At 38.7% G+C, this 21,429-nt stretch overlaps 1 protein-coding gene across 1 annotated transcript in view; it reads right to left on the reverse strand.

Annotated features, from left to right (window-relative positions):
- The window catches only part of GTF2I (general transcription factor IIi), a 65,018-nt gene that overhangs the window by 20,129 nt on the left and 23,460 nt on the right, over nt 1–21,429 (reverse strand). Inside the window, exons 9-14 of the mRNA XM_009577875.1 lie at nt 18,477–18,533; nt 14,712–14,774; nt 12,902–13,003; nt 8,077–8,142; nt 4,851–5,034; nt 2,992–3,050 (exon numbers count right to left, since the gene is read on the reverse strand). Of these exons, the coding sequence (XP_009576170.1) occupies nt 2,992–3,050; nt 4,851–5,034; nt 8,077–8,142; nt 12,902–13,003; nt 14,712–14,774; nt 18,477–18,533 (531 nt within the window). The remainder of the gene's footprint in view (nt 1–2,991; nt 3,051–4,850; nt 5,035–8,076; nt 8,143–12,901; nt 13,004–14,711; nt 14,775–18,476; nt 18,534–21,429) is intronic.

Genomic DNA, 21,429 nt, shown 5'->3' on the forward strand with positions numbered 1-21,429 from the left:
AATGGCGACAGCTTTTTTTCTGTTTTGTCATGTGGGCTCATCATTTGGGATTGTGACTGGTGCCCCCTGCTCCCCACCCCTGGTAATGTGGTTAGCATAACTAACGCCATTTTATAAGGCAAGCAGCCATTCTCTGTGACTGAGCGGGTCACATATTTGTTCCCCTTCCCTTCATTCTCAGGCCCTGAAAGTCCTATGAACCAAGCAGACAAACCAAACAGATTTCTTCGTCCCCTCCCTACCAGCCTCCAGGTTCCTGGGCACCAGGCTGATTACTCCCTTCCTCACCGGCCTTGAAGGTCCCAGGCACCCGGCCAACCTGGTGGTGGTGATGTCCCCAGCACGGAACAGGGAAGCGTAACAGCACACGGAGCACTGTCCATAAAATCAAGCAGTTACAAGTCCTAAGGGGGGAACTTGGACCAGAGCTGCTGCTGGACAGCGAGACCCGTGACCCCCCGTGGCTAGGGACACCTCCACCGTCCTCTGCTTCCTCCGAGGATTGAGTGACTCGTCTTCTTCTATATCATTTTTGAGTCTGGATTACGATTGTTATATTGATACAGCAAGCCATGTATTAAGATCTGACCCGATCTGCAGAGGGTTTAGGTGATTAGAAACCATAGGTTAAGTTGTATTATAAATTCTGTATTGCGCTACTTATAAATTGTGCTACATTGATTGTTTGTAGAAACCCTGTGCCATTCTAATAACAAATTCTGTGCTATGCTAATTATAATACCCTGTTAAAAAAATAAAGCTTTAATTGTAACTACAATTTAGCGCCGTCATCATTCTGCCAAGGATCCCTAAAGGAACCTGTCTGTCCCCTCAGTGTTGGGTGACGGGGATCAAAGCACGTATCATACAAATCACTTTTTTCTTCCGAGTATGTCTTTGTGCCCAACAAGTGGAAGCTCATCAGTCTTTAACAAGACACCGAACAGCTGCCACGCTGTGGGTTTAGTCAGCATGCACAAGCAACAACTTCTGCTCCATAACTGCACTGCACCAGGTTGGGCTATCTTCATAGGCACCTGCTCACACCTCTCAGCCACTTCCTGAGCCAAACCATCACTGCCTGACTGGTTTGTCTTGGAGCCAGTATCAGCCTTCTCAGGCCTTCAAGGCTGAGGCTGTTTCATAAAACCTTCCTGACCAGCCTATTTCCCACAGGAATGCAAATGCAAATCGTCTTTCTTCTGCCAGTCAAAACACAACTTCTGTACTCATCCCATTCCTCCCCTGCTGGGGACAAGCTAGCAGGGGCTTTGGACAGAGCAGGACGTTGGACATGGAGCCGCAAGGAGCACAGAGCAGGGGCTGGCACTACGTAACTCTCTCTCCGAGATGGCAGCAGACACGCCGTGCAGCAGAGGAGACGATGAGCTACTGGGAAAGAGGGAATCCAAACACGGAGAAAAGAAAACTGAGGGAAAGGGGGCTCAGACAGCTGCTGTCTTCTGAGCTGTGCTCCCTGAGATGTTATCAACAGCTTTCACAGACGTTCTCTTGTCTCAGAAATAATGCAGAGGTCACACATGAATATACCATCATTATGAGTTAGTGAAGACAAGCAATATAAAGTGACTGTTCTTAACACTGTGCCATAAAAACGGGTTACCACTAGTTTTCTTAGCTACAGGGGTTTTACGGGATATGTAATGTACCTGCTTTGTCTTCATAATCAGTATAACTGTATTAAATACGACAAAAACAACAGAGAAAAGGGCTAATTTAAAAGCCCACATAAAAGTACAGTTAAGTTTAAGACTCAGTCATTAGCCTACCTACTATTTTTGTAGTCAAATTTGGTGCTCAAAGGAACAGTAGGTTATTAAGACTCAAGGCACTATGTTAACTTATACTGCAGGAAAAGTTTAATTCCTACACACATATTAAAGTGACATCCTTATGACATAATTTCTTTGCTTAATTTAGATCCTTAATGTTCACTTTAAGTACAGTCTTTGATATACTTTTTACAACAGAAGACTATGAGTATATAATACAACATAAGAGTGCTGCAGCAGTGCAGATACTACCATTTATATGCTTGCGTCCCTGTCTGAACTAAGAATTTCTCTGGTATTACTAAAAATTCACAGTTCAACCAGGCTGAGGTTGCCAGTTAGCATTTTGGGGTTGGGAGCAATTTGTTTGCTACCATTGGTTCAGACATACAAGCTTTCAACACTTGGCTTAATTGGACAATTCAAAAAAATGCCCTGAAGCCCAAGAGACAGTAGAATAAAATTGAAGAGAAAAACAAGTCCAGGAAAGTAATTTACGAACTACTGCCCATGCAAATGCACAATTCTTTCAAAACTTTTTTCTGTACTAAACTTTTTTCTCCCAACTTGAGGGGAAATGAGTTCATGGGTGCAATTGTAACAAAAGTCTATTCTTGTGGTCTTGTTTTACTTGGTCATTTTTGTTACCTTTGGACGGGTGCTCAACGGGGACAAACCATGTAAGAGCATGCACCTGCTGAAAAGTATTACTGATGGCAAAACTGGTTAGAATGCATTGCCTTTGCACTACTATGTGAAATGGAGCCCCATCATCTGAGCAAGTCAGATTCTACAATAATAAATGTCACTATAACCAGTATGCTCATTACTGCATTTCAGTTAATCTAATTTTGGCAAATACCGTGTATAAGCCATTACTCCATGATACAGACAGTTCCCTACCCAGTAAACTCTATCAACTATGGAAACTACTGCCTTTTCTCTATATCTCAACAGACTAACACTTAGCTCATTGTTTTTCCTTCTGGCCAGCTGAATCAAATCAGATGATAGAGCGTTAGTAACGCTGGCTTGGATGGCCAGTGGAAAATCATTGTCACTTTGTAGCTAAAGAAAATTCAAAACAAGAGGATTTATTTGCAATGTGTTATTAGTAAAAGCAAAGGGTAGCCACCACTAAGACTGACAAATAGGAAATCATACTGTACTTGTACAACTCACATGTTTGAACACCTACCTCCTGCAACTGGTTTGTCCAATGGTACATCTTCTCGTGTCGAATTCAAAAGCTCATGCCTAAAAGATTTAAGACACATGCTTCAACAATGACATACACTTTGATAAACCAGAAGTTACAGCCTACAGTTACAGCCTCAAGATACCACTGAAGGATTAGAAAAAAAATAACAGGGGACATCACGATCCCCAACATTAAATTCCAATTAACACCAAAGTATTATAAGAACTGATTGGAACCCTACTGACAAAAACATTTTTCATGCCTGACACCCATATCCACCTGAGCCATAACATTTCATGGTAACATACAGATTACATTAAAATTATCTCTGAGATCTAAGACGCACTTCATCAGAAACGAAGATCCAAATAAAAAATGTAACCTTTCAAAATGAAAATCTCAAAGTAGACATTTCCGTTTCCCAAATACATCTAGTTTTATCCATATTAGAACAACAACAAATTTTAAAATTCTGACACTTCTCACAGCGCTGAACTGGTTTTTGAGCTGCTCTGGTTACCACACATTACAAAACCGATGAACAGCATAAATTAATTACTGTTAACAACTAAGACAAATTTGACAAAAGGCAGGTGCCAGCATTGTATAAATATTAAAATCTAAGCATAGTGTCTGATTTTAAGTGAGACAAAAGGTAAATCCACCCTTCTTCCTCTTTTCTGGTTATCTGCAAGCATTAGGATGACAGAAACTGAACATATACCTCTCAAATTTGAGAAACTAGCATCCATGCTAAAGACAGCCTGCACAGAGGTATGGGCTGTCACTACCACCAATTCTGAGCCTGACCACTGCAATCAGCAGTGGATTCCTATCCACTTCGAAAACTCTCAGATTAGGCACTACACCACTGAACAATACTCACAGAAGCTTCATTTGAACTGTAAATGCCCATCTGGGGTGTGAAACATCACACCTGTCTGAAGTGAAGCACCCAACTATAAAAGGTAAATATCCACCCACTACCAAAGCTGCATATCAGTCTGCCATCATTGTACCCGCGGTGCTGGATCTCAAAGTGCTCTGCAGCTCTGAGATCCAGCACTCAGCATCCACAGATGCCGGCACCTTTCCCTGAATATCCTGAATTCAGGCTCGGTCCAGGCTCCCTTCCAATCCCACCTGCCTTTGCAGAAAGCAATGTCAGGGTTCTTCTAGGAAAGACACCAAGGCAAGAAAAGAGAAAAAGAGAAAGAAAGGAGCCCAGAACATCTCATGAGTCTCATGTCCTCACTTTAAAGGCAGACGATACCCTGCCAGGCTAGCTACGGCAGGCAACTGAGCCCTCAAGCAGTTTCTATGTACATCTAAGGTCTCCCTTCACATACGCTATCTGATCTACCTCCAGGCACATCAAGGACATACATCCAACTAAACCACAGGAACCAGTAGCTGTTTTGGCCTCCAGCCTGCCCTGGGAGATGCTATATACAGATACGGCCATAGACACCTTGATACAGCACTCCAGCAAGAAAAAAATAAAAGCCCAAGCTGAAATTTAGGCCAGGATCCTCAAATAGCATAAAATAACCCCAAGTCAATGGCTTTCAACATGTATTACAGCCGCACAGATTAAATAGTACAAAGAGATCTGCCCATGACAAGAAGTCCATAATATTGAAGAGATCTGTCCAGATCTCAGCCATCACTGTGGTGCTCTGGTGATCTGATAAGCTGAATTTATCAGAGTGAACATCAACTAAAAATTACTCATCAATACCGCAAAAGAATATGTCAGTAGAAATCAGTTTGGAAATTCATGAAGATAAAATGAAGAGAGTGGAGCCAACAGAAAACAATGACTAATACAGGGACAAAAATGCAAAATTCCTTACTTTTTAATCACAAAGCGGATCCGCTCCTTTGCTAGAAGTATCCTCTCAAGACGGGGGATGCCGTATGTGGATGGCCGCCTAAAGGGAATTCCTTCTGGTAGCCCTTCCACATATAAGTCTTCCACATGTGACTGGAAGAGTGGGTATGGGATAGACACTGGACCTTTTGCTTTTATAGCTTGAGCTTTAAGAAAGAAGGAGAATAAAAACATTAGACTAGCTTGTGGCTCTACTCAAATTATCTGTTTATATATAGCACTCTGAAAAACATTAAAATTAGCAGACAGGCAATAACCCCCTCAGTACATTTAAATATGTAAGCATTCATATTTGTGGAGGTTTGTTTTTGTTTTATAGCAAAATTACTCTAATTCACAGTAAACAAGCTGCAGACCTGCATACATATGCAGATTCTACTCTTTTCCCTATACTCTGTAAACATTTAATAACAGAGACTGCACCTGTTACAGTTTCACAGTATTTTGGTTTTGTTTAATAGCACATTTTGAAGGATGAAATTATCTAGACTTAATTATAAACCAAGCATGTTTCAGTTCATTAGCTCTGCTTATTATTATTTGTTACTACTATTGGGTTACAAGAGTCATTAACGCCTTGGAGGAGGGGCCCACATCCCTTCTTTTGAGTGAATTCCTAAAGCTTCGGTGTATTTTAGAATTCCAAGGAATCACTAATGAAATAAACAATACACTTCTAACACCGTCGAAAAAAGCATGGCCCTACTCATGAAATCTTTGAAGCAAATGAAAAGCAAATAACAGATTCACCCACAGCTGGAAAATAACCTCAGTGTATTTCTTTAAGTTACGAGGACCGTAATCATATCAATACACCCATCAGGCTGGCAAATACTGGCGAATGGCATGATGGTTTGCAAATACCAAGAGGGTTAATTGCTTTATACTCATCACAAGAGTACGTTCATTTTGTAGGCCATGCAACAAGAATTCTCTATTACCATCTGACTGGTCTGCAAATAGTTTGGTACATTCTGTTGTTTTGCTATGGAAATTACACGCAAAAAATTATTTGAGAAAGAAAGGCCAAGCTAAGGCCAAATTAGAGTGCAGTGATGTTGTGGCAGGGTTTTTGAAAGCAAAACTACTCAGGGCACCTTTTAACATAACGTGAAAGGGCCAGTGGTTCAGACATCGGTGTATACAAAATGCTCACATTAACTCACAACTTCTTAAAAGCGATAAAACAATTTAGGTTTTAAAAGTATTTGGGTAACATACTCTTTCAACCACTTGGAAGCAGAACAGTTCTAGGTATGTTTATCACAAAACAGGGAAGCTTTGAAAACATTCTATGTATTTTAGTCTTATATTCTGATGAGAAACAAGTATCAAAATTTTAGAAAACTGTGAGAAGAACGGTGTTTCAACTAGACTTGGTTTCAACTGCCAAATATAAGATGGCCAAAACTGGGGACAGAGAATAGATAGGTACAGAGGGGGACATGAGCCTGAAGATGACTCTTAGCAAATAGACTAAAGAAACCCTATTCAAACCTGTGTCAAAGGAGCTGCAGAACAATCACCAAAAGAGCTGTTGTGTATCACACCAGTCCTTCACTGAAGTAGATTTTTATTGCAGTCATATACCTCTTCCAAGAAATTTTAAAAAATTATTCTCAGCCCTGGAGGCTGTTGTGGCAAGCGGTGAAAAGCGCAACAAATCCAGCAGACGAGCCTCAGATGAAAACGAGCGTTTGCAAACCACAATTAGCCGCAGGAAAAAAGGTCAAGAACATCACTAAAATCTAGATCACTACACAGCATCAAGTAAGAACAGCTTCAGAGTAACAAAAATCCTGTTTGTTTAAATAAGCAAGGTAAGATTTTACAAGTGAGAGTCTTTATTTCTCTTAAATCAGCAAATGTTTTAGCAAATACTCTTCAGACAGCCTAAGAACATGATCAGCGTCGCAGTCTGCAGTGGGGCTTCCTAGATTTGGAACCTTACACATTTTTTGCACAGAAATCCTATTAAATATAGGTTTCATTTTCATAAATGAATCTTTATTTGTAAGCCACTATCTTGTATTTACACTATAAAAAGTAATCCCATTTAGTTTACATCTAAACACAAAAATAAATATATTTTCAGACATGTCAGGTGTAATGGATGACAATGACTGACATTGCTAAAACACTTTGGGGCTCCAGAAGCCAACAAATCTGAGGAGCATTCTGGGAATTCTGACATCCATAACTCATTTCAGTAAATGGGAAATTGCATGCCCATACAGACAGAAAGAATTGGAATCTGATGGAATTGGTTTGTGAATCAATGAAATGTTGTCATCCACAGGGAAAAAGGGCATAATTTAATACCATCTGGCCTGCTCTGGAAAGTCAGGAATAGCTCTGTATTCAACAGACTCCACAGGAGATTTTTAGGTTGGCTATGTGCAAACACCAAAACCAAAATTAAAGCAATTCACCAACAATGATGCTCCTTTCTAGAGCAATTAAAACACTGTGAATCAGATTCTGAACTGCTTTTACTTGGTGTGAGTTGCTTTCACTGGGCTGCTTAAATGTCAGATGATAGTCACACCCAAAACATGTAGTAAATCCAACATCACAAGGCCCATTCTGAAAGCACTTCCACTTTTCACAGCAGAGGAGCACCACCATTTATTTTGAAATTTTTGCTGATGCTGTTTTAGTCTGTGATATGTGGACACAAAATATGTCTAGGTGCAACATCTGCAGACAAATTTCAAAGTCTAACACGTGCTTCTTTTTCTCTCCAAGAACCATTAATATATCATTGTTGCTTCACTGCAAGTCAATCATAATCAGAAAGGAACAATCAATCAGTGGTAACCTCTCCCCAGAGCCATTTTAAAAGATTATTTCACTTAAGGACTCAGTGTAATTACAGAAAAAAGGCCAGCTCTCTCAAATGCGGGCGGCCCCAGACATGAGCACCCTGGAGCTCCAGGAAACTGAGCGCAACTGAAAAATAACATCAAGTTTTGCACTTAGGTGCCAAACACAGGCACCCAATTTTGAAATTACTCTGCTCATCAAAAAAGCTACTTTCCCCAGTTTTAGGTCTTGTAATAATATTTAACCCTTTGGTGCTGTCAGTACTGGTGTGCTCCTGAGCCCACAAGACGCATGCCAAAGAGCTGTGATTTACGGTGTGAAAGGACTAGAGGCAACTGTTCGGAAAGGAGTGCAATATATACCGTATTTTTTTTCAAACAGCTCTTCAACTTGCTTTCTCAAGTCTGTAATTCGCGCATTCCATTTCTCTGCAAAGAAAAGAGGAGGACATGTCAGAGTACAAACGAAACTGAGAATCTCTTGTAAAATCTATGTTACCACTAACTGAAATATGCGGTTTGCTTTTACTGCTCGCTTGCATACAGGTGCCTGTGGAGTACAGTATAGGCTATACCATAAATACATGGATACATTCAGAAAGAAAAAGGATAGAATAAAATGTTTAAGATTACCTCCAAAACTTGTGCAGGTGTTAAATCAAGTTTAAAAAAATAAAAGGACACAAACCAGCTAAAGTAACTCCAAAAATGGTTTCTCTTTGGCGGCTCGGTCACTACCATCAAGGGTAAAGTCAGTTTGCAGCCGCTGTTGATAGTTATCTAAATCTGGGCTCTGAAAAGCTTAATTAGTGAAGCTTGATAGAGCTTACGGCGAGTACATGAAGTTGTGTTGGCACAAATCTGTACAGCTATCTGGGTTAGAAGGCATCACGCCATCTTCTACCTTAATCCAGTATTTCTCCGAGTTCTGATGTTGCAAAACATCCCCATAAATCCTATTTCTGAAAAAAGATGCAGGCTGCGAGACAGCAGTTATCCAAATCCAATCGTGTGTTCCATGGAGAGCTGGATTAAACAGCAGAATTTTAACATCTAATTTTCTGCCTGTGACAGAGCGCACACATTTTCACAGCTTTTTGTACTATCTTAATGCTTTTAGGAAAATGCCACAACTCTTTTGTAGATGGTACCAGATGCTGACTAGCCTTTATGAATGAGTTAATAAGCAAGTGTACTTACAGCTTATTTCTTACACTGAAGACTTGAATCTAGTAACTGCAGAGGTCAAAAAATGAGGCCATTCAAGCTATTACACTGCCAGTTGTCAAAAAATTCTTGTATCAGACAAGAGAGAGGATTGAATTTTGAGTCCGTATCATTCTCAGACCAATGTATACAACTTTGGTGGCCATTTTTAAGCTTACAGTTTTTAAAGGTAATTTCATGGATATCAAGAGAACAGCATGCTTCAGATGTGGGCAAGAATAAAGCCTTGTTTAGAGGTGAAAGGGTGTTTTGGCACACCACCTCTCATCTAGACAGAAACTCTTCGTTCTAGTGACCTGGCATACCACCTACATCAATTAACCTCTTTATATTTTGAAATAACATCCTTGTGGATAATTCTATATAATTGCTTCTGCCACCCTTTTTACTGCTATCCTGTAGTACACAGCTTCTTAGCTGATAAACATGTCTTGAGCTCAATGTTTTCTATTCCTGTGTCACTTCAACCTTGCAATATTTCCCTCTTTAACTTCAGATGTATAGCCAGATGAAGCTTTTTCCGATTCCAGCACAACCACCAAGTGCGTTTTTTGTTGACCTACAGAACAATGGATTAACAGCAGCTTTACCACTCAGAGTCAGGAAAATACAAGTCAGAATTTACTGGTTTAAAGGGGAAACTCTGTTTTACTCAACAGAGCTGGTGAACACACGTGGACAGTCCTGGGACAAGGGTTTTGAAAGGCACCTGTGTGACTCCAGATTGTAACCCAGGGGGAAGTATCACAGAGTTGAGATCACTTCAGTTCATCAAGCTCTAAGGCAAACTCAGCAAACAACCTTCTCTAAAACTCAGGCTGGTTTTCATTAGAGGGAGAACAGCCAGAAAGAATGTCATGCCATGTTACAAAGCAGCCATATAAAAGTATACAAATAATACTGTTTTGAATATTGGTTGTTGCTGCAATTTTAGGAGAAGCTGCTCCCACCCATCCTGGTCTCCCTCTGCTTGTTAGCATGCTCATGAGAGCGCTCCTACAGGGGCCATTAAGTTGTCAAGGGTTCATTTTTCTCAGTTACCAAACCCCACGATCACTGGCCAAATATTCCATGTGGATATTTGCAAGCAACTATTTCCATGCCCCTCTTCCTCCTATGGAAACACTACAGAAATTAATAATCAAATACACCACAAAACAGGCATGTTTATTTGGAACAGTGGACACACAGAGAATAGGCAACTGAAAAAAAAAATCATAAACTGCCTCACTTTTTGATCAGCAACTCTTTTTTAGCTACTTTTGTATTTTGTGAGTAAATTGCCAAATTAGGCTACAGAGACAAAAATTCAGAGGGGTTATCAGGCAACTGGCGTTATTTTTAATCAGATTGTCATCATTATTAACCCCTTGGATTCAGACCAATTACTGTAAAAACATTCTTTTGTCACACACTTTGTGCTTGTGTAGCGAAGTTGAAGACGAACCACAAAGCTAAGCTGATATTCTGATTTGGTTATCACTCTGCAAAGCAGTTTAGTTTTCCCATAGGCACCAAGATAAGTAGTGGTTTCCTTCTATTCCTCTATATATACCTTCTGATACATGGGAAACACCATCCCAATTAAATAACAATCCTGAAAACTTCCCCAGCCCGTCCACAGTCACTTCAATTCACCCCATTCTCTGCACCAGATAACATCCACTCTAGTAGGGGCAACCTGCACAGTGCACACAAAATGATGCTCAGGTACTAAGCACATTCCTATTCCCATCAACATGCCACGGTGCTCTGTGGGGAAATAAAATGGAAAGCACACAGCAAGTCTAAGCATGCTGCAGGCTGGTAAAACCTGTGTTCAACAGCATGTCAAATATACACACTTTCCATCATGTCATAGTGAGACAACAGCTAAGGGGACTTTTTTTCCACTAAAATGGTATGACACAACTGCAAGACAGAACTTGAAGCTTCTGAGCTTTTGATAAAATCTCTAAGAAAGCAAAAAAAAGTTGTGGGAAGAGATTTTTACTGACAATGTCAGTTCCTTCCAGCAAAGATATTTTTAACCTTAAATAGTTGGTTCAGAAATATTTTTGAAATCCAATCTCCTTTCCCAAAGATGATCAATTTCTATCAAACATTTTACCAGACACTTTTCTTTCCTTCTGCTGGTTACAATTATTTTGTTTTCCACTTTGTTTTCCTGTTTCCACAAAACTAGGAGCACAGCACATTATTCACCCTGTTTCTCAGGCCACTTGGGGTACCTGATCTCTGACTCAATCAGGACATACAGGAAGTCTCCCCAGCTCACAGCTATCAAACATCTGGATCTCACCAGTGTTATGTAAAATACTGAAAGTCCTTATCAGATGAGACAGATTTCTCTCTCAAGCATCTATACCTCCTTTCCAGTCTTCTGAGTGCATGTGCCTTTGTCAATTCTGCAGCTATTCATGATAGAATTAAACACCTCCTTTCTCCTGTCCAATTATCTAATATTAGACTTCATTAGACAAAGGTGCAAAGTCTTCTGAAATGTCCAAACAGCAGCACTGCCATTACCAACAGTTGCTCTTTTTTTCATTACAGCAAATGAAGTCTATTTCTCCAAAGCTTCTCACATTCATTTTGTGTTTCAACCAGACCTTGCAACACTGTAGAGAAATACCACTTTCTGTAGGTGAACCCCAAAAGTGAATATGAAGGGCAAGAACCTCAATACAATTTAGGAAGCCCAGGAATAAAGATCTCTGAATAACCCATGAGCTGCAAAACACTGTAATCTAACTGCGCGGCAGGTGGTTAAGCGCAAAGTTTTCTTGAGAACAGCCCAGAGAGATAATCTACCAAGTCAACTCAGAAGCAACAGTGAGAAGGTAAGCTGTGAGATGTTGTTTAACTGGTGTTTCAACATTGCAAGCTCAACTCAAACTTTTATCATCCTAATATTTTATTACCTTTGCTCTCCATGTCTAATCAACCTCACTGTTTATTCCCTTCAAACACTGCTGGCCTGCCAAGCTTAGATGTTGTTTTCTACTAAGGGATTATATTCGAGCAAAAGCTTCTGCAGTATTAATGGCTCAATCTTCTCCTCTACTAATGTTGCCATAATATTTTCCTGACCCAACCAAAACTAACTAATGCTACATGTGGAACTGCCTATTAGTATTAACGATCTTTTGAGAATAGAGCTCTCAACAATGTTTTATTCATTTTCGCTGAAATTAGCATGAAATAACATGTTTCACATAAAACAGATGTCAGAAGAGGTTCCACGGGGATTTTTCAATTTACCTCAAATCCCAGCGTTCCCAATAAACATCTCAAACACTGTGCCAAAGGACATATTTCTGATTGCACAGAACCTTATAGAAGTACACAGATCATGGGATATCTGCCCAGAAACGAAACCAAACCAACAAATCACATGGAGAGTATCTTTAACTAGAATAACTACAGTGTGTGGATGCATTTCTGCAGTGAGAACTCTACATAAGGTATCATGAAAGAACTCTACCAAAAAGACCCCAACTTTGTGTGTGTCCACAGGGATCAAGGCAGGCTACTCGGCATAACGGAGTTATTTGGTTACCTTCCCAAATGTGGCTCCCCTCAGCACATCTTCATTGTTCACAGAACGTATCAAGAAAGACCAGCTAGACAGGATCCTGACCTCTGGTTTGCTGTAATTCAGTACACTAGCAAATTCAGTCTTATCTTCTTGCCCAAGAAATCAGCTGACAAAAAACTAGACTTATTTTTATTTTATTAAATTACTTGCAGTGTCTATTTAGATGGTCACTTTGAATAATGAGAAACAACAGAGGTAGCCCATGATGATGATTATACTGCTGCAATACATCTTCAAAGAGCCCTGGGCTCTTAAATGAATACTCACACTGGCATGTCTCACTCCTGCTGTGTGAAATTGTCTAATACCTTTTTATAAAACAAAGCAGATAGACAAAATAGTATTTCATTTTTATCTTACCAAAATTGAACTCTCTCACTTTTCTTCTCCCAGTATTGGCAGCTTCATTAGCTGACTCGGTGTTCTTCGGTCTCTTGTTAGGGGGCAAGTAGTCATCATCATCTTAAAGCATAAAAATATCACTGTTTTAATGTCCAGAGAACTCATGTGCAGCGTTGGAACTGCTTTGAATTTCAAAGCTCTAATTTCAAAGCTTTATCAGGCCATCAAATTTTGCAACGCATTACTTATCTCAGCAACTTTAGAAAGCTACTGGCCTGTGTAGGAACAATTTGCATAAGAGAGCCAGCACAAGGCATAAGATAGCAGAAAGCAAAGCTTCTTCTGTACTTCCTAAGGAAAACAGCATTGTGTTCTGAAACACGACTGGACATCTCATGATCATAAAATCACCACGCAACAGCACAAGAAATCAGGAAATAAATTGTGCAGACACAGACTACATTTTTTATGTAATTGGAAGTATCCTTCCACGAGTAAGTCTTGAAACACATACCTAAGTACCTTTATCTTGAAGAGCTCAAAGGTGCTAAAACTGGTTTCAAACCAATGTAGAAACTCATAGACATAACTGAAATTCATTTAACAGGTCAGCCCTACCTCAAACACACAGAGGCAGAGGGGGAAAACTGCAAACCCCAGGTATTTTTCAGTGAGCTGCTACTTAGCCAGTCACTTCCCAATCCAAAACACTATCTTCCCTACCAGTTAATGAGTTTTTAAGACTGTCCAATTACCAATACCTGCAACCTTAGAGAAAAGGAATGGTTAAAGCAGACAAAGAAAATTAAAGTTAATTTCACATACAGAATAGCATATGCCCAGGTCACCAAGGGTATAGTTTACTTTGGAAGAATAATATTACATATTGACATCTCTTGCACCTATGCAGTCGTATTACATTCTGTTAGAGAAAACCTACTCAGAGCATTTTTACTTTTGTAGTAAAGGCTTTTACATATACACAGAACTTAATGCCTATTCTCTTATTACCTTTTCTGTTGAGGTAATGTAAGAATTATTTGCTGTTGGACTATAAAAAGGTGAAAGTAATGCCAGAAATGTCAACTTTGTCCTAAAATGCATTGCCTAATTTCTAAATTGCTAATTTGGCGGTCTTAGTCTTACCCATTCCAGAATCAAGCACTGCAAAAGCCAGTCTCAGGAAGTGTTTTAAAGCAATTACAGGACATGTAATTCACAAATACAAGAAATACAGCTGACTTCCAACCAACATCCTAACACGAAAACAACATGGACACTGGTTAGTGGCCCTAGTGCCATTTAGATGAGAAAGGGAGGTGGTATGTATAAAAGTTTTTATCTCATATTTATCGATATTAGACAATAAACTGAAGCTTCACTTATACCACCTATAACACATCATTTCTGTCATGGTACAATTCTTCCCAGAAGCTAGTGTTAACTAGAAATTTTATATAACTACAGTGTGCTTATAAAACAACGTGTTCTTCAGAATGAATGTTGTAAAATCTTTTTAAAATCTAAATTAATGGCTGTTAAATAATGAGCATTCTTCATTACCAATGTTTGAAAAAGATGTGAAAGATGCAAATCTCTGTCACGCATCATTTCAAAACCAGCCCAGTAAGCCTAATACGCTTCAGTGTATTGCAGTTTTATAAAACTCCTGGACTAGATATGTTTACCAAGCAGTGCACGATCCAAACTGCAGTCAACACTGGCACATAATCCTATTTATTCAGTGCCAAGTAATGCAGGCGTTGTAACACATTTTTTGGACATAAAAATGCCCAACGGACTGAAACCAATGAACTGGAGAACCAACCTTCGATGGTGACCTCGACCTCAGGATCCTCACTTGTTTCTGAAGGGGCATGCTGGGAAGAATCTGAAGGGGGAAAAACAGGACTGCTGAATGATGGAGACTGAAAAGATTTTTAACCAAACACTCTGTGATTTTGTATTTAAACTAACACTTGTCCAAGAAGCCCCCTGGCTCACTGAAACGTTTTGCATTCACAGCGTGCAACAGAAACAGAAGCAAATATATTTTACCATAAGCCTTTAAGCAATTCTAGACAAGGGTAAGGAGGTGGGGATTATACTTGCTAAATTGCATGTGCAGCAGTGCAGAGTTGGTGTTAATGACAGTAGGAAATTCCTTATTCTTGGCTTAATAGGATTAATACAATCATAAATATTTTTCCCTTTGTTATCAAGGATTACTGAAAATATAAACAAAGGTTGTGTGCCCCTACAGATGATATATTTCTTTACCATTTATACAGACTCATAGTTGTGGCACTATAATGATTTCCATAACAGGCTGAAAGGCCAACAGTGAAAAATGAGAGGGAAATTCATAACCACAATGCTTTTGTTGGGGCAGTCTGCACCATCATAATAAATAGGATTAGGCCTATCAATACTTGGTGGGAGAAAGAGCAATGTGCATTTAACTGCAGTAAAGTTTAAAAAAGTGAAGCTAATTATATTGGAAACTATTTCAAAACTAAGTAGCAGTGTACGAAGGAATATATTTTAATTATTCTGGCAGAGTAATGCTGTGCTTGTGCATTTTGAAGAGTATCTTCTTTCAGATCTCTGTAAGCTGGAAGAATGATATCGCTTTGGCAGCAAGTCTGAAGGAATCTCCGTTTCAAAGGCTCTTCACATGATGTTGTGTGTAGTAGAGATTCAGCAGTATCTACCGAGACACCTTAACCGGAGTATACTTGAACTATGTCAAATATATCATCTAGTTCATGGAAAACATAGTATGATGTTTTGATCTAATTCAGAGTGAGTGCTGGGTAGATAACTACCAAATGCAAAGCACAACAAAAGGAAAGAATTAGGAGGTAATGGTCTTTTAGTAGACGTGAATATAAAGTATGGTCATAAAAATAACTATCGCATCAACTGATCACTTAGAACCTTTTTTGAGAGCATCAGAAAAGTTTAAAAAAAAATAAAAGAAATACAATTTTTGGAAATTTAAGAATGAAGACTGGCAAATGGTCCATTTAGTCCAGTACCAAACCCCTGAGAAATAGTCATAATTAAGACAAATACGCAAAAATGTCAAAGCAGATGGTAACAAAATTCTGGAAGAATACTCCCAGATAGGACATTTCTTCTTAAGTCATATTAAACCAACTAGCTTAAACACTAAAGTAAGGCTTTTTTTAACAAAGTATTATCATCACTAGGTATTTTTTGATCTTAGGTAAACACACACAGCTCCTAAGCAGTAGCCTTCTTCAGAGTTCTAAATGTTGTCATTCACTGGCACTGTCTCCAGTTTCTCAAACATGATTTCATTCAGTTTAAAACAATTTCTTTTGATGCACATAACCTTAACTTTCTGATTGCTGAATTTCAATCACACCATGCTCCCCACTCATCCAATCTCACTAAGACCTCAGACACCTTTATCAGCTACAGCTAATCTGGGGGATTCCAGGCACACGTTAATTTTGCCACTTCCTTTTTCACCATCTTGTCAAGGTTACTGGAGGGGAAAAACAGTGAAAACTCCCAGTGATATACACCAAAAGAGACGTTTGTACATCCCTCTGATGTTTTTCTTTGCAGAAAACAATCATTTCTGCAAATCTTCTGCATCACAGGCTGTAGCTTTCAGAGACAAACTTTTGGAAGAACTTTAAATGCCTATTATATGTATTTCTTTAATAATAGAACGATACACACCGAAGACTTCACAAAATGCAAACATTGTCATCCGTTTTTCTTTCTTACTCATTTTTGTGAGGATCAGCAATAAATAATTTTATTTTACAGAATCCAGACAAGACTGCCTACACTATGTCTATTTAAACAACAAATAAAATTTCAGTTATACTGTTACCTGCAATTTTTAACCACTACCTATAGACCTTTTCATAAATATTAACCTTCACAAACAACAGGTTTATTCTATTCAGCAAAACCTGGGTGCAACTTTCAGCATCTCTCTTACAGAAGGAGAACAGATTTGAGAAAAGGGTGTGTAACAAACCCGTATTTTGACACAAAGGGCCACGCTCAGCATTGGTAGCTATAAAATTCTACATAGTCAAAAACAAAGCAAAGTCAGTGTCTCGTCATTTTGTATCACACGTCCCTTTCCTCAGGCTCTCTCTTCATGGTCAGGCATAAAGCTCACAGCATTATGCTTAGGAAAACAAAGTCCCTAGATTATTTCTTCTCAAATAAGTAGAGTTAATAGTGCAGTCAGCAGGAGCAAAGAACTTTATTCTCCTTTATCAAGAGAAATGTTTTTAAATTTCATATAACGGTACCCTTACCTATGGTGATATTTACCTTCAAAGAAAAACTAATGGGATTTGCAAGAATGAGTACTGCTGCTAGCATAACTTGGCCTTAACATCCAAAAAATACTCACGACTCAGGTTTGAGCGTCAGGTGCTTAGAATGAAACTAGCTGCAGAATGATGTACTTTTAACATCACATAAAAGCATTAAATGTTGGGTGACAAGCACCTTACGAATGCAACTTATGATTTAAAAGAATGACGACTCCCATCACAACTTGCTTATAGTAAGCCACAGAGTGGCATGATTTGGGAGATTAAAAGCAAAACAAAACAAAAAACCCAAAAGCCAACCTTGTGGAAATGTGGAAAGAGAATGGTTGGAGAAGATGTACAACTTTAATTAAGGTGCCATCTTTTCAAATATTTCTGTAAAAAAAAATCCAATGATGTTAAATTATTCTCATGAAAAACATTTTATATCGCTAACCTTCTACCGGTATTTCCACATCTGTTCCTTCACTGCAATCAGAACCCTGGTGGCTTCCTTTAGACAAATATAAAGTAAAAAACATACCATAATAAAAATACAAAAGGAACTTTCAACATCGACTATTCAAAGCAAGGATTTTTGTAAGCGAAAAATCCAGAACTATAATGTTCACATGAACAACATACAGATGGCTCAATTTCTGAATCTTAAATTCATGCAGCAGGAGCACTCTGACGATATAAAGAAATTCACGGGTTGAAACGCGGATTAGTATTTTCTCGTGTTTGCAAATGGACAAACCAGTATTTTTAATACAGACTGTAAGAAGCTGAAAAAAAATGTACCATTCTGGAGTAAATTTATTTCACATATTATTCATATACAATAAGGAACTCCTTTCACTAAACACAGACTTTCCACATACTTTGTTCTGTACATACCCATTCACCTCACACACAGCTGAAAGAAAGAAATGATCAAGTTGTACTCATGATACATAAGCAGAAGTTTATTAAACTTTATAACCAATTATGAAACAGACTGTATTTCATGAGAAACACATTGACTTGCCCAAATTACTAGTGCTTTAGTGATCAACCTGATGTTTTTTTTCAAATTTAGAAAAGAAAGAAATGAGATTCCCTTCTACATGTCTCTCTACTTGGATGCTTGAAAATTAAGGCAACTGAAATTTTCATTTCTGTTGAAGTTCCAATACCCTAACTCTTGCTTCAAATCAAGAAAGCAGAGCCTTGAAAAGTAAAACTCACACATTCCATTTCCAAAACAGATGTGAGTAAAATACAACTAAAAGGTCTACCTGTGTAACTTTTTGCAAGAGCAATTTTTTCATCCATCTCTGACGTTTCGGAAGTGCCTGCTTGGGAACAAAGAGAACAGCTTTTAAAGTATGTCTCACAACAAACACATTTTCCAATTTCCCAGAGGAATTTGCCAAATAACTCTTAACTTCACATATCATATGCTCATTTCGTACTTTCTGTAATGTTGAACTTAGGAAAGACCATGTGAAATATTAAGAATATGTAAGTCCTTACTCATCCAGTTCAACAGAATAAAAATGTTGAGGGACTAACGGCAGGGGTGCACTTCTTGGACTACTGAACAGTCAGAGGCTCATGCAGAACAGCAGGTTTTCAATTTTTTTGGTGTTAATAAGCTAATTTTAAAACATGAAATTTGATGGTTCTGCCTTTTTTCAATGAATTTTTAATCAGCTAAATCTTTTCCCTGTTTGTTAAAATTTGTATTCCTAGGGAGTCCTTTTTGACTTTAAAATTTCTACCTACATTAAATAGACAAATTCAGAGAGATTAAAATCATTTACAACACTTCAAGGTTGTTTGCTTTTCATCACAACAGCTCTTTTGATGGCTATATATGGACTGCTTTAAAAAGGCTGTTGCAGAAAGCAGCACACAAACGACACTTAAAAAATTAAATTAACACCCCTAAAATCCTACTGCTTAATGCTTTGGCACTCCTGCAGTTACACTGAAAAGAGCAAACTGCTTACAGCACAAATGGCTTCATACTGAGCAAGAGATCATTCTATACCACAAAAAATAGCATAGGTATATAAAACTAGCCTATGTGTGGCATATGGGAACGTATAAGACTAACTGGAACTAAAGGATTTGGACTAATTGTTCTGCATAAATCGAATCATTGCTGCGTTCATTTGCAAAAGTAATCTGCAGAAGATCATATACCTCCCCAGAAATTATGGCCGTTCTGAGGTAGGTTTAAAAGAGTATCAACAACGAATATTAATAGCTTCACAATCGAAAAAGCTACTGTTAACTAATAAGGCAAATGAAATATTTTAAACTCGTTATTTCATACACACAGTAAGTAAGAAAAGATAGAAAAGACTGCTGTCACAATCAGACTTAGTATTTCAGCCAACTGGAAGTACATATACAGTATCAAATACTATGAGTTATTCAAGAAAATGAATATTTAGGGATTAAATTTTTAAAAGAAAAACATGATTATTAGGTGGTTACAATAATGTTTGGTTGAGACAGTTCTGCCTAATTTGATTGCTCAGATTTTCAAAGGGATTTTAAACTAACAGGATTTCAAGTGAGGATCCTATACAAGATTCTTTGTTTTACATCCATTTCTTTCAGTAAGTGTTGCTTTAACCCGCTCTTGCCACTTTTTCTTTGCTTTTCTGTTTGTCTGTTTAACTCAGAGGAGCTCCCTGATTCGGTTCAAAACACGGCTCCAGAAAAAGTGGTACTGGCACAGCCAAGACCAAAGTCCAAAGACGGGAAAAAGCGGTGGGGAAGAAAAGGAGCAAGGCAGAAGCTCTAGGTGCTCTAGGCCACACGAGAAGAAATTCTCATCAAAATAGTATGATCTGCAACTGTTGTGGGTGAGTGGGAATAGAACACAGCCTCCCTGGGCGTGCTGGAAAACGTCTCCGTGGACTAGATTTGCTTTTATTTAAATAAGCGTATTCCACGTATGCAGCCAGACGGGAGAGTCATTTCCTAAGAACTCTTCTGAACATGCAATTACTATAATTCATAACGCACTGACACACAGAAGCATGCATCCCATTATAAGCAAATATCCTATTGTAAGCACATATTTTTGTGTTTATTCCTTAATTCAGAAATCCTGACAGGATTGTTTTACCTACATATTCTGCAATAGTCTCTACGTTGCATTATCTTCATGCCAAATATATGCTGTGACACAAATAAAAAAGGAAAAATAGGAGTCTTTGACATGTTCAAACTTGAAGAAAGATTTCTCTAGTTAAAGAGATACACTTACTAGGCTTACAGCCCCTGGGATTAAGCACAAAGAATTCAATCCCCTCATCTTTAATGTCAATAAAACCTACAGTACATGTAGTAAATCCATCAGATTTTTTAAGTGACCCGCACAGATAATTTTATGAAACTTGAAGCTTTTTTTTTTTTTCATATTATGAAGCTTTGACAGAGGAAAAAACAGTATGAAAAAATTGTTTCAGAAATCAAAAAGTGTAAAACAATATATTCTGCTAGCTTAGTTTAATAAAGACCAGAAAATAAAATCTAAAAGAATTCTGAAAGTTCTACCACCAGGAGATATTAAAAAAAAAAAGATACGTTTCCACTTTACTGCATTCGTGCACATTGCAGGCAGATACATACACATCACATTACTAAGAAAAGCAAAAACCAAGCACAGTGGTAAAACCATTTACTTACACCGAGTTCAAATCCCTCAGACTCGGTTCCTCATGGATTATGTCCTAACATTACACAGGCAGACCTGTGCCACTTGGCAGAAGCAACGGATTTATCATCTCATGGATTAGCATCGTCAGCGATGCTCATTTTTTTGGTCTTTTTTTCGCTATTCAGACGACAGCAATGTGAACAATATGTAATTACCAGGGTGTCCTGGTCTCGGCTGGGATAGAGTTAATTTTCTTCCTAGCAGCTGGTACAGTGCTGTGTTTTGGATTTAGTATGAGAAGAATGTTGATAACACACTGATGGCTTAGTTGTTGCTAAGTAGTGCTTACATGAAGTCAAGGACTTTTCAGCTTCCCATGCTCTGCCAACTGAGGAGGCTGGGGGTGCACAAGAAGCTGGGGGGGGCACAGCCAGGACCCAGCTGGCCGTAGGGATATTCCATACCATATGACGTCATGCTCAATATATAAAGCTGGCTGGGGGCCGCTGCTCGGGGACTGGCTGGGCATCGGTCGGCGGGGGGGGAGCGAACGCACTACGCATCGCTTT

The sequence above is a fragment of the Fulmarus glacialis genome, unplaced genomic scaffold, assembly GCF_000690835.1.
Source record: "Fulmarus glacialis isolate BGI_N327 unplaced genomic scaffold, ASM69083v1 scaffold8215, whole genome shotgun sequence".
NCBI classification, from domain to species: domain Eukaryota; kingdom Metazoa; phylum Chordata; class Aves; order Procellariiformes; family Procellariidae; genus Fulmarus; species Fulmarus glacialis.